General features: G+C 38.2%; 1 protein-coding gene across 3 annotated transcripts in view; it reads left to right on the top strand.

Annotated features, from left to right (window-relative positions):
- The window catches only part of POLR3F (RNA polymerase III subunit F), a 16,109-nt gene continuing 2,215 nt past the window's right edge, over positions 1-13,894 (top strand). Inside the window, exons 1-9 of one of the 3 annotated variants that reach the window (XR_012326188.1) lie at positions 1-132; positions 1,189-1,306; positions 6,169-6,236; positions 6,748-6,815; positions 8,139-8,251; positions 10,228-10,371; positions 10,587-10,694; positions 11,571-11,762; positions 12,952-13,221. Coding sequence is in view for 2 of the 3 variants with exons in the window: in XM_004320226.4 (XP_004320274.3) it covers positions 71-132; positions 1,189-1,306; positions 6,169-6,236; positions 6,748-6,815; positions 8,139-8,251; positions 10,228-10,371; positions 10,587-10,694; positions 11,571-11,762; positions 12,952-13,029 (951 nt within the window). In the remaining variant the exon portion in view is untranslated. Of the gene's footprint in view, positions 133-1,188; positions 1,307-6,168; positions 6,237-6,747; positions 6,816-8,138; positions 8,252-10,227; positions 10,372-10,586; positions 10,695-11,570; positions 11,763-12,951; positions 13,742-13,894 lie in introns of those variants that run through there. The other 2 variants (XM_004320226.4, XM_073792616.1) reach the window with 2 other exon arrangements.

Here is a 13,894-nt window from a genome sequence, read left to right on the forward strand (position 1 = left end):
CAGGGTTCCCCCGCTTGCTGTCCGGCTTTCCGGACCGTCTCTTCCCCCAGGGACCGGGACCAGCGCCCTCATGGCCGAGGTGAAGGTGAAAGTGCAGCCGCCCGACGCGGATCCGGTCGAAATCGAAAACAGGTAAATCAGTGAGTGAGAATTGTTTCCCGGCTCGGGAGGCCCCGCGAGGCGCTGGACCCCGTCTCCGGGACCCTCGCAAGTTCAGTGGACGCGCAGGGAGGGGATCGCGGGTGTTGGAACCCTCCTCCCATCCCCGGAAAACAGAACTCTTAATTTCGAAACGAGTCGGACAGTTTGCAAAATTGTGTAGCTGACCTTTCCCTGGTGCTGTTCGGGAAGCTCTACTGATGCGCCTCTTTCCCACATTAAGGTGATCCATGCTCAGAGTGAAGACTCGGCGTTTTCCCCATAGTACTTGTGGATACACGTTCTGATCCTGGATCGCCCTTGTCAATAAGGGAATTCCCGTGGCAGAACGTTTAGCCGAAGTTAGGGTGCAGTTTTCTGTTATGAAGCAACACAAGTCAGATGGTTTTAGTGCAGTATATAAGTGAAGATTTTAGGGCGCCCAAAGCCTATGCCGATTTTATGTATTCTACCGTGCACTGCAATTTTTAGGTTACCACATAGTTTTAAAGGACCCCAACTTTTTAAAACTATTATGAATAACACGTATGATGATCCTAGGGCAAGATGAAAATTCGGGTTTATTTTTGTTTCTTAGAGATAATTCTAAAAGCAGGTCCCAGTTGTGGTGAATTGTCATAACAGATTTTGACTTCCCACCAGAAGTGTTTGATTTACCTCCTGCTCACAGACTTATGGCTATCCAAGGCACTGTATCTTCCCTTTGTCATACTTGTACCGTCTGAGAAAACTGAAGCCTCAGCTTTAATTAGTCTTTCTGTGTTTTCATTTGACTTTTGTTCTAATTTAAAGTTCATGTGAATAAGGAAAAGAAATGCTTCTCTTAAATACAATAAAAATGTAAACGTGTATTTCAAAAGCATCGTCCTCATTTTTAATATGCTTTGAATCAGAACCATTGTAGAAACCTAGATTATCTATCAGATGTGAAAAAAGGCACAATTCCAAACTGTTCTTCTTGTATTTTTTTCCCCTACCACCTCTTGAGATAGGTAGAAACATGAATATCATTAATGCCTTTGTTCCTAGGATTATAGAATTATGTCACCAGTTCCCTCATGGAATCACAGACCAAGTAATTCAGAATGAAATGCCGCATATAGAAGCCCAGCAGCGGGCAGTGGCCATCAATAGACTGTTGTCCATGGTAAGGTGAATCCAACTAGTTCATGTAATTACTTAAATGTTGTGATTGTCATTACTTCCTGTTATGTAGTCACGAAACCATTCTCAAAAGTGTGTTAGGTTGTGACTGATAAGACTCCAAACCAGGAAACAGCTCAGACTGCCTGAATTAAGGAAAGAAGAAGTAATATGCATTTTACAAGACAAATGAAATACTTGTATTTTAACTGTTATATTTAGTAACCTAATTGTCACTAAGCTACATAATGGCACACAGCTACCTATGGGCATAGTCTATTCACACCTTCTGTTTGCTTTTTACTGCTAGTAAAGGCAAATACATAGTAAAGGCTTTGGATCAAACACTTAAATAAGCTAGTATGAAGATTAAAAGACAAAAAATGGAAAAATCAACTATAGCTACAATAAACAGTTAAGGAATAAACATGTGATGATCAGGAAGAAATAGACAATCTGAACAGTCCAGTCACTAGTAGTAAAATGGAATTAGTAATCAAAAAACTCCCAGCAAACAAAAGTCCTGGACTGGATGGCTTCACAGGGGAGTTCTGGCAAACATATAAAGAAGAGCAAATACTAGTCCTTCTCAAACACTTCGAAAAAATTGAAGAGGGAAACACTCCCAAATTCGTTCTATGAGGCTCCCATTACTCTGATACCAAAACTAGACAAAGATGCTACCAAAAAAAGAAAATTAGAGGCCAGTGTCTCCGATGAATATACATGTAGAAATCCTCAACAAAATATTAGCAAACCAAATTCAACAGTATGCAAAAAGGATCATATACCATGACCAAATGGGATTTATTACAGGAAGGCAAAAATGGTTCAATATGCAGAAATCAATCAGTGTAATACACCACAGTAACAAAAGGAAGGATAAAATTCACATGATCTTCTCAATTGACACAGAAAAAGCATTTGGCAAAATTCAACATCCATTCATGATAAAAACTCTTAGCACAGTTGGTATAGAGGGAACATATTTCAACATAATAAAAGCCATTTATGACAGACCCATAGCTAACATCATATTCAGTGGTGAAAAGCTGAAAGCCTTTCCTCTAAAATCAGGAAGAAGGGAATTCCCTGGCAGTCCAGTGGTTAGGACTTGGTGCTTTCACTGCCAGAGCCCAGGCATACAAATGGGAAGGGAAGAAATAAAACTGTCCTTATTTGCAGATGACATGATACTATATATAGAAAACCCTAAAATCTCAATCAAAAAACTATTAGGAAAAAAAAAAAAAAAAAAAAAACTATTAGAACTAATAAATGAATTCAGTAAAGTTGCAGGGTCAAGATTAATACACAGAAATCTGTTGCTTTTCTATACACTAATAATGAACTATCAGAGGAAGCAAGAAAACAATCTTGTTTAAAAATCACACAAAAGGAATAAAATACCTAGGAATAAACTTAACCAAGGAGGTGAAAGACCTAACTTTGAAAATTATAAAACACTGATGAAGGAAATTGAAGGTGCTACAAAGAAATAGAAAGATATCCAATGTTTTTGGACTGGAGGAATTAATATTGTTAAAATGGGGACTTCCCTGGTGGTCCAGTGGTTAAGAATACACACTTCCACTTCAGGGGGCGTGGGTTCAGTTCCTGATTGGGGATCTAAGATCCTGCATGCTGCGTGGTGCAGCCATAAAATAAATAAATAAAAAGTAAAGACTATATTAATATTGTTTAAATGTCCATATTATCCAAAGCAATCTACAGATCTAATGTGATCCTTATCAAAATACCCAGGACATTTTTCACAGAACTAAAATAAATAATACGAAAATGTATGGGTAGCCACAAAAGAGCCCAAATAGCCAAAGCAATCTTGAGAGAAAAAGAACAAAGCTGGAGGTGTCATGCTTCCTGACTTCAGACTATACTACAAAGCCACAGTAATCAAAACGGTATAGTTCTGGCACAAAAAGAGATACATAGATCAATGGAACAGAATAGAAAGCCCAGAAATAAACCCATCCACTTACGGTCAATTAATTTAAGATGAAGGAATCAACAGTATACAATGGGGAAAAGAGTCTCTTCAACAAGTGGTGCTAGGAAAAATGGACAGCTACATGTAAAAAATGAAATTAGGACTTTTTCTCACACATATATAAAAATAAACTCAAAAAGGATTAAAGACTTAACTGTAAGACTGGAAACTGTAAAACTCCTGGAAGAAAACACAGGCAGAACACTGACATAAATTGTAGCAACATTTTTAGAGAAATGCAAATCAAAACAACAATGAGATATCACTCACACCTGTCAGAGTGACTATCATAAAAAAGACCACAAACAACAAATGTTGGTGAGGATGTGGAGAAAAGGGAATCCTTGTACACTGTTGGTGGGAATGTAAATTGGTGCCACCACTGTGGAAAACAGTATGGAGGTTCCTCAAAATACTAAAAATAGAGCTAGCATATGATCCAGCAATTCTACTCCTGGGTATATATCCAAAGAAAATGAAAATACTAATTCAAAAAGATATATGCACCCAAATGTTCATAGCAGCATTATTTACAATAACCAAGATATGGAAGCAACCTAAGTGTCCATCAACAGATGAATGGATAAAGAAGATGTGGTACATATATACAATGGAATATTACTCAGCCATAAATAAGAACAAAATGATGCCCTTTGCAGCAACATGGTTGGACCTAAAGATTATCATACTAAGTGAAGTAAGTCAGAGAAAGACAAATACACATATGATATCACTTATATGTGGGATCTAAAAAGTAAACAAAGGAATGAATATAACAAAACAGACTCACAGATATAGAAAACAAACTAGTGGTTACCAGTAGGGAGAGGGAGGGGCAAGATAAGGGTATGGGATTAAGAGGTACAACCTACTATGTATAAAATAAATTGGCTACAAGGATATATTGTACAGCACAGGGAATATAATCAATATTTTATAATAACTTTAAATGGAGTATAATCTATAAATATGAGATCACTATGTTGTACACCTGAAACTTATATAATATTGTAACTCAACTATACTTCAGTTCAAAAGAAAAGCAGTGCACCAGATTGCTGAACACTGTTCTAGCCAAAGGAAAAAACGAGTGTTGGTTTTTTCTGGTCAATTCACCATTGTGAAGGTCTTCAACTCCAGGATGGATAGAGCAAGGCATGCTGGGAAGTGTGGCAATTAAAAATGTTTTTGTTCTTGGACCCTCCCTTTTAGCCTTTTCTTTCTGTCTGAAAATTATGCTCAGCACCTCACTCTCTTTCACCACCTCTGCAACCCCACCTATTGCCAGTTCTGTCGGCTACAGGCTGTAGGCAGTGGTAGAGCTACTGAAGAATTTTAAGCAAGGGAGTAATTACTAATAAACCATGAGTGTTGCTGATTTTACCTCTTAAACAATTCTCAAATCTGTTCCACTGTTTCCATTCCTACTACCCCTGTATGTCTTCAGGCTCTTGGCTTTTACTTGGACTATTACAGTGCATCTTAACGGGCTTTCCTGGCTCCATGTGCCTCAGAGCAACCAGCCTGCTCTGTCTTAAATACAGATTTGACCAAGTCACTTTCCCACCAAAAACTCTTCTCTCAACTCTAGAGATTCAAGTCCACACTCCTGGGTTTACCACACTGAGCCCCTCCCTTCTGCACCCACCTCATCTCCCTCCACCCCTCCAACTCAAAAGTTAGTTTTCAGAAGGAACAGATGGTTTTTGGTTCCCTAGCAAATCACGCTGTTTCATGCCTCAGTTCCTTTGCTCATGCTGTCTTCCCTGCTTAGCAGGCCCTTTTTCCCTTTCCTCACAGACTGACTCCTCATTATTCTCAAGACTCATCTCTGCTATCGACTCCAGGGATCCTCACTGACCCCCCAGGCTGGGCCAAAGCTGCTTCTCTGAGAGGCCGTCCCACCCTTTACTTAGCTCTGTCTTAATGCCAACCCGATGGTATTGAAGTCAGCTGTGCAATTCTCTTTCAGAATCCATGTTTGTCCCCCCCAAACATATATCACAGTACAAGTGTTCAGTAAATGTTCATAGGCTGAGATGAACAACTGAATGGAGCCTCCAAATTGGGCTTTGTGGTTTGAGGGAGGAAGGGAAAGTATTGCTGTTTATCCATATATCAACCTAATTCCAAGTCATGGGTCTGCCCAGCCTTAACTCGTGGGAATGGGGCCTCTCTTAGCCGTGCTTCCCTGAACTGCTGGAAGCCCAGTGGTAACAGCCATCTGGGTTCTCCTAAGTTCAGACCCAAGGAAATGCAGAAGCGTGACACACATGCTTTGTTTTACTTGTGACTTGTATAAAAACAGAACTACCACAGGCCTTTTATTCATTGGTTGACCTTTCTGCCTAATTTTCATGTAACACTACAGAAATCACACATGTCAGTAAATGTTACTATTAACATTGTAAATTTCATTTACTCATTGTATCATAGAATATTTTTGCATGAATAGCCTTTATTTGAACTGTTTTAGACAAATTACATTTTACTATATTTATATATATTTATTGAATTTATTTGAATTAAATATGGATTTTTATTTATTATTCTAAAGCTGCTTGTTTAAAATTCTTTACACATTGATCATATAACCAAGCCAGGATCTAACATGTAGAAAATTGTTAGGTATTAATATTTGGGGAAATGGCGAGATAAAGAGTTAAGTTTTAAAAAGTACATCACATGTGACATGTAGGAAAAAACTTAAGTACTCAAGTGAAGAACTGGCAACTATGGGAGGTAGGCTATTTTAGTCCGTGTAAAATATTGAAGAATGCATTAATGTTTGTCATTGGATTTGATATATCTCCAAAATAATTCACTGTTATTTTCTTTTTTAAAAAAAACAACTTTAGGGTCAGCTGGATCTCTTAAGGAGCAATACAGGCCTTCTGTATAGAATAAAGGAGTCTCAGAATGCTGGGTAAGCACCTAATTTTTTATTTTAAGAAAATTTTAATATGATAAAAGTAATATATGTTTGGGGAAAAAAAGCCAGTACAGAATTGCATCATGTAAACCTGGCCCGTGTATCATCTCACCTCCCATATGCGTTCCATTTCCCAGAGATAGCTGCTGTTAATATTTTGGCATATATCCTTTCTTATAGGTATATATAAATACATATAGATGATTATATATTTATATACCATATATTTATATATAATCTCTCTCTCTTTTTTTTTCTTATTTTAACAAAAATGGGATCATGATATCCATACTGTTTTGCAACTTGTTTTTTTTCACTTACTATATCTTGGACATCTTTTCATTTGGTACATACAGCCCTGTCTCATTCTTTTTAAGGTAAGCCCTTCTTTTGGTAAATAAGTCAATGTGATGACCTTGTCTGCTCATTCGTTTCAGTAGTCTTGTAGATTATTAGATTATCCTGTACCTCTTTGCCTTTTTAATTCTCCTTTATTTCCCTGCAGTAAAATGAAAGGATCAGATAACCAGGAAAAACTAGTATATCAAATCATAGAGGATGCAGGAAATAAAGGTAAGCATGTAGAGGAACAGCAGAAACAACATTGTCTCTAGGACCAGATAGTGGGGACTGAGATCCTGGCTTCCCAGGATATGGATCAGTCAGTTCAGTATGCTGCCGTTTGTTAAAAGAAGAAAATATAACACACACACATATATATATAACAATATATAATGTACATACATTTGAAGGACACCCAGGAGTGACACTGTTGTTGCCTCAGGGAGATAGGAATGAGATGGCTGTGGGCAGGGATGGAAAGAGACTTCTGAATGTGGACCATATGAATATATTATCTATTCAAAATAAATAAATTAAAACTTAAGAGTTTTTTTTTTTAATCCTTACTTGCTAAATTTTGGAAGGTTTCGTTTCTTCCTCTTATCTGTAAATGGTGGATAATAACATCTCTGGTTTTTGCAAAAATCCGAGGGACGCCTAGTGCAGTGTGGCAGTGTCTGGTGTAGCTCCCTCAAGAGCTATTTAGTTCCTCTCCTGTTGCCCTTAAAGAACTTTATCGAAATTGCTGTTATTACAATTTAAGATCTGTTTGAGTCATTGATATTAGCTTTAACAATTACGATATAATCTGAAGTCATATAATTTTTATATGTGTTGGGAAGTTAAATTAAAATTTTAAAAATAAATATGATGAAGTCATTCTCTATTTTAAAAAAATCTTCCTATCTTATTATGCCTTCACGTTGGGAAGAAAATACAGCAAAATGTTTTAACATAAATTCCTTTTATACATATAACACATATTTCCTTCTTTGAAAGAAAAATCATAGCTTTCTGCACAGGCTTTTAGTGACTATGGGAACTGTAATCTTTCTATTTTCCAAATATAGTGCTGTATAAATAATGGACATACATGCACACAGATGCTCTCATAAAGTGTTATTTGCTCTCATCAAGGGTGGCAGCCAACCCAGACCCAAACTTAAGGTTGTTTTTCACATATACAATCTAAAGTGATATTTAAAGAAAAAAAGAGGTTGGGATGTAGGGGGGCATGGAAAAGGTAATATATGTTAATTCAGTGACATTCAAGATTTTTCTTCCATTACAAAAATGTCCTTTTCATATGTTTTTTAAAAGGTGCCACACTGGCATTCCAAGAAATTTCCGGTTAGAAAATAGAACATATAACTTATGTATTGTTTTGCATGTTTTTGTTACTTTATCTGAGACTCTTACGTCTAATTCATTTTTCCTATAGCTATGCTCTAGGAATATATACATATTTTGCTAGATTTATAATGAGATATAGGCAATGGGAAAAGAAACACATATCCTATAGTGTTCAACTTATTTTACTTTACTTTCTTATAGGAATATGGAGCAGAGATATCCGATACAAAAGCAACTTGCCATTAACAGAAATTAACAAAATTCTAAAGAATCTGGAAAGTAAAAAGCTAATTAAAGCTGTTAAGTCTGTGGCAGTGAGTAACCATCTCTTTTCTTCCCCTGGATGTTCTCTGTACATATATTACTCCAAGTATATTTCAGGTTTTTATTCTTTAAGCTATGTCATGATTTAAAACAACTGGTCAAAAAAGATTTTTTAAATTTTAGCTCATATCGGATGGTTTGGAGATGCTGCTTTAGATATGTCACTGCCAGTTAACTCTTAGAGTCTTACCCACTCAAAAATCTAAAACTACTTACTCGCTTCAGTAAAGAATTTGGGGGATCACGAACATTTTTCCTGGATTTTGTGGTATGTAAGATAATTTATTTCAACCTGGTGTATGAGATTACCCATTCCACAAATACCCGTCATGCATTTGCTGTGTGCTGGGCACTGTTCTGGGGGCTTGGAATACATCAGTGAGCAGGTCACAGAAAGTTCTCTGCCCTGGCCCTGGTGGAGCATCTGTTCCAGCACATGGGATTTCTCCTCCTCCTCTTGCCAGCCACCCCGTCACATCCTCCAGGGGCTCCAGGATCCAGAGCTGGCTCCAGGAGACACATTGCTGACTTCACTGATTGAGGCATCAGAGGAGCTGGGGTGCTCCTAGATTAAAGTGTGCTTGAACACAAAATTCAGCAAATAAAAATTTGATAGTCATCAGTGGTTTTATTTATCAATGGTATTTATGTCCTACCACTCCCTCATTTAGAATATTATTTCTCTTCCACATTTTTATTGGATAATTTCAAATATGTACAAAAGTATAGAAAATAACAAAATGAATCCCCATGTACCCATGCCTAGCTTCATTTTGCCAATCATGCTGTACATCTTTATTTTTAGTAGCAGCTTTATTGAGATTTAATTCAGTGGGTTTTAGTATATTCACAGAGTTCTGCAGTCACCACACTGTTCTAATTTTTTAAATTATATCTTTTTAATGTTGCTGTGTTTTGTTTTGTTTTGGGTTTTTTTGGCCATGCCGTGTGGCTTGTGGGATCTTAGTTCCCTGACCAGGGATTGAACCTGGGCCAAGACAGTGACAGCACCGAGTCCTAACCACTGGACTGCCAGGGAACTACCAATATGTGGTCTTTAGTGTCTGGCTTCTTTCACTTAGCATGATGTTTTCAAAGTTTCAGACTAAAGTAGTATTAGATTGTAACCCAAAGTATAAAATAAATATTCATGAGAACATACTAATATAAATGTTTGAATAAATAAATCAATGGGCGAGAATAGAGAAGTCTTCATGCAGAAGAATTCCAAATAATTTGTGTAGACTCTTCATCCTCAAGGAAGTAGAGCGAACTCCCAGTCTTTAAGTGTGGACTGTGCGTGGTGGCTTCCTTCCACATATGGAAAGGTCAGGACAAAAAGGTAACTTTACAGTGGAGAAAACTGAGAAACACTACCTCAAACCAGGTGATGGATTTATAATGTCAAGGCTGATAAGTTATATTGATGACAATCAATCATCATTTAGTGATGATCAAGTACTCTTGATATGACATGATGAGAAGTGCACTTTACCTCTGTGGTCTTTTTTCCAGTCTACTCGGACAAATCCCAATTAAGGGACTTCCTACAGAATTTTTTGCCAGTAATTCTAAAAAATGGCAAATTCACCAATAACAAGGAAAGTCTGAGAAACTGTCACAACCAAAGTCTGCCTCATGTATAATAAATTTGTAATAATATGGAATTCTGGATAGGATCCTGGACCATTAAAAGGACATTAGGGAAAAACGAAGGGAATCTGAATAAAGTGTAGACTTTATAATTAATATTGACCTATCAATATTGTTTCATTAGCTATAACAGATGTACTCTGGTAATGTCAGGTGTTAGTACTAGAGGAAGCTGAGCACAAGGTCCCATCTTCACAATAATTCTGTAAATCCCAAACTGCTCTGAAATATGAAGCTTTGGGGGTTTTTAAGTCTTAGTTTTGGAAGACTATTTTGTTACCTCTAACCATCTACTGTGCGTGTTTTTTCCTAGGCCTCAAAAAAGAAGGTGTACATGCTCTATAACCTGCAGCCAGACCGCTCTGTGACCGGTGGAGCCTGGTACAGTGACCAGGATTTTGAATCTGAATTTGTAGAGGTGCTTAACCAACAGTGTTTTAAATTCCTGCAAACCAAGGTGAGGCATAATTGAGGAAACATCACTCCAAGTATAGTTTTTTTAAGTTTCTTCATAAGGAATGTTTAATCTTGTGTATCATATCTTACAGGAATTGAAAACATTGAAATTGGTCATTTTTACTAAACAAAATATGTCCTGTTGTTGTTCTCACTATGAATTGTATTCAGAAGGCACCAGAATTCTTCCTGAAATTTATGTTTCTACCCTTATAGGCAGAAACAGCACGAGAAAGCAAACAGAATCCAATGATACAAAGAAATAGTTCATTTGCTTCATCACATGAAGTGTGGAAGTATATCTGTGAATTGGGGATCAGTAAGGTTGGAACTCGGTTTCTAATTTTCATCTTATTTCTAAAAACTTATTCTTCATCATAGGGATATAGTTTACAATGTATTGCAAACACAGCTGACCCAGACCCTTTTTTCTGGTGATACCCATGTACATTCTGCAGAACCCACTTTGAGGAAGTACTGTCCTAAGGCAGTCAGGCAATGGCGGTCATTGCCGTCGGGCACTTTCTGAACTGTATGTACCTGAGCTTGGGCTACAGAGCAGCAGAGTGGAGGCCTGGCAGTGCATTTCACTACCAGATTCAAAAGTCTGTTCTGACAAGTTCTTGATTCTCTTGGGGACGTTTCCATATATGTGCCAGACATCCATCATCATAGCAGTTGTCGTTTACTGGTATTTTCCTACTTATGAGATGTTAGTGGCATTGTCAGCACATTCTCTGAAGATCTGTACAGACACACTGTGCTTGATACTCTTCATCATCAGAGAAGAAGCTGAAGTGGCTGCTTGGACAAATTTTCATTTCCTGGGCTCCAGATCTCTCTTTCATAAAAAAACAGGAATTTGGACTATTTGATGTCTAAAATACCTTTCTGCTCAAGCATTTTATAACCCTCCATCAAATTCTTGCCAAAGAATGTTACAAGATGTCTAGATTTTCCTTGGGAGGGTGAAGACATCAGCAAGTGTCAAGCTCAGTGCGAGCTCAGAGCCCTGCCCCTGGCATTTGAGGGTCTGTGCTCACTTCGGCCATTGTTCAGCCTCTTTATGCCTCCATTTACTCTCCAGCATAATCCTTCCCCATTTCACCAAGGAATTGTGGCCTTTTATGTTTTCTAACACCCTCCAAAATGATGTCTCCTTGTCCTTTTTGGGTCCTTTCTAACGTATCCCTTTTGTAGGTAGAGTTGTCCATGGAGGACATTGAGACCATCTTAAATACACTCATTTATGATGGGAAAGTGGAGATGACTATCATCGCTGCAAAAGAAGGCACCGTAGGCAGTGTGGACGGACACATGAAACTGTACAGGGCAGTCAATCCGATCATCCCGCCCACGGGATTGGTCCGGGCCCCCTGCGGACTCTGCCCGGTGAGTTACAATGGCTTCCCTTTACACTTCACTGCCACCGAGTGCAGATGCCACATAATGCATATCAAGCATACCCTAGTTTTCTCAAACTCAGGGTTGACCAAGAACTGTGGAAGCCTCCATGGAACCTTGATGACAGAGCTTCAACGAACAAATCATCACCTTGTATTCTTTCTTAGAATAACCATGTTAAGGAAATTTGTTTTCTGCTCTTGGCCCCAAAATGGACATTTTTTTTCTTTTTGGCTGCACTGCACGGCATGTGGGATCTTAGTTCCCTGACCAGGGGTCGAACCTGCACCCCCTGCAGTGGAAGCGTGGAGTCTTGACCACTGGACTGCCAGGGAAGTCCCCAGATGGACGATTTTTGATGAGGGCTAATCATTTCACCTCAGTAGGGAGGGAAATGAGATTTGTTGAGAACCTACTATGGGCCAGACATGTTCTTGAAGATTTCTGTGGTCTCATTTAATCCTCCTTACGTCCCTTGGAGCTAGTGATGTTACTTCCCTTTAAGTGTGAGGGAACTCAGGCTGAGGGCGACCTAAGCATTCAGCTGAGACACAACAACCAGGACTCACACCCAGAGGTGATGTGCTTTCCCTCGAGGCCCGCCCCACACTCTTCATTCTTTTGTTCCCAGATAGTCTCTGAAAGCCACCTGTGTGCTGCAGGCACCGTGCCAGCCCTTGTGGCATTTATATCCTTGGGCTGTTAGTCCGTGTTTTATTGTCTACATGCCTAAGCTCTCTATGCCCTGGTTTCAACTCCTAGAAAAAAGGCTAACCCGTTGGGAATTCTATTTAGCACCCTTCACAAAAAGGAAGGTGGCTCGACATGAAACATTTGGTTAGTTAAGATTAAGTCATTCGTGTGTATATATCTCCCTTCCTGGTCTCTTGTTACCTGCCTTCTGCCCAGTGGGTAGGTGGATATGGTCGGCTTAGTGCTACAGTGAAAGGTCTCTCACTCACTCTATGATCACAGAGCAGGTCCTGTTCCAGTATGTTCTTATTTACAGTCCTAACCTCTTTCACTTCGAAAGTTTTGTTTTTAATATTGCTTTAAATAAATGGTTGGATCTTGGATATTTTGTTAGAATTTTGTTGTAGTTGATATTTAAGACATTACCTATAATGTAATAATTTTAAAACTTCAGTTTGAATATAACCTTTTTTCTTTTTTAAAGGTTTTTGACGACTGCCATGAAGGTGGTGAGATTTCACCATCTAACTGTATTTACATGACAGAGTGGCTCGAATTTTAATAGAGAGCTATGAACTTTACTGACATTTTGCAAATGAAGTTACTTTGGGAACAAATAATTTGATTCCTGATGGCACATCAAATTCCCTTGAAAGCAAACCTCAAGATAAAAACTTGCTGCTACGAAAAAAATTTTTTCAATCTATGAAGACTAAATTTACATTGGTAGAGTAGGCAACAGGACATGAAACAGGTAAGGTTAGTAGTGAAATCCATTCTTCCATAAGTAAAATACTTTGAACTCCTGGAAGACCACCTTCTGAAGCTTTCAAGACTCTTGATGATTCACGGGAAAAGAAGCAAATATGTTCATATTCACCAAGTACTGTGATAACGGCTAGAGCTTTAAAATGCCTGTTTTAAAGTTACTTATTAAGGTCTTCATTGGGAAATTTTTATATATGACCCAGTGTCACCATTTCTGTTTTCTCAGCAGTTTCATTGAGAAGAAATGAAAAAGAAGGCAGGAATAGCAGGGGAGAACGCAGACTTGGGGCATGAGGGGGGGACACAGTGGAACATCCCTTTTCTACACACTGTTGATGCCTTTTTATGTCCGCAATATTCTTTCAGAGGATTATGCCTCTGTACTTACCTCAAACCCAAATGACGCTGTTGTCAAGGATATCTTTTTAGTGTATAAATATTAATTACTCTCATCTTAAATGGAATATTTTCACTGGTTCTTCTTTGTTAAAGTCTTACAAGTTTCACTCTGTGGCTCAATTGTATTATTTGCTAGAATTTTCCCCTGGATTCTTATTTAACTAAAATTAAAACTAAAAAGAATCCATTGCCCTCCATTCACTTTATTGGGCGGGGTGGGGGCGATTATCATTCTTCTTTCCTTATCCTGTTTTAGATTT

This window comes from Tursiops truncatus, chromosome 15 (assembly GCF_011762595.2).
Source record: "Tursiops truncatus isolate mTurTru1 chromosome 15, mTurTru1.mat.Y, whole genome shotgun sequence".
NCBI classification, from domain to species: Eukaryota; Metazoa; Chordata; class Mammalia; order Artiodactyla; family Delphinidae; genus Tursiops; species Tursiops truncatus.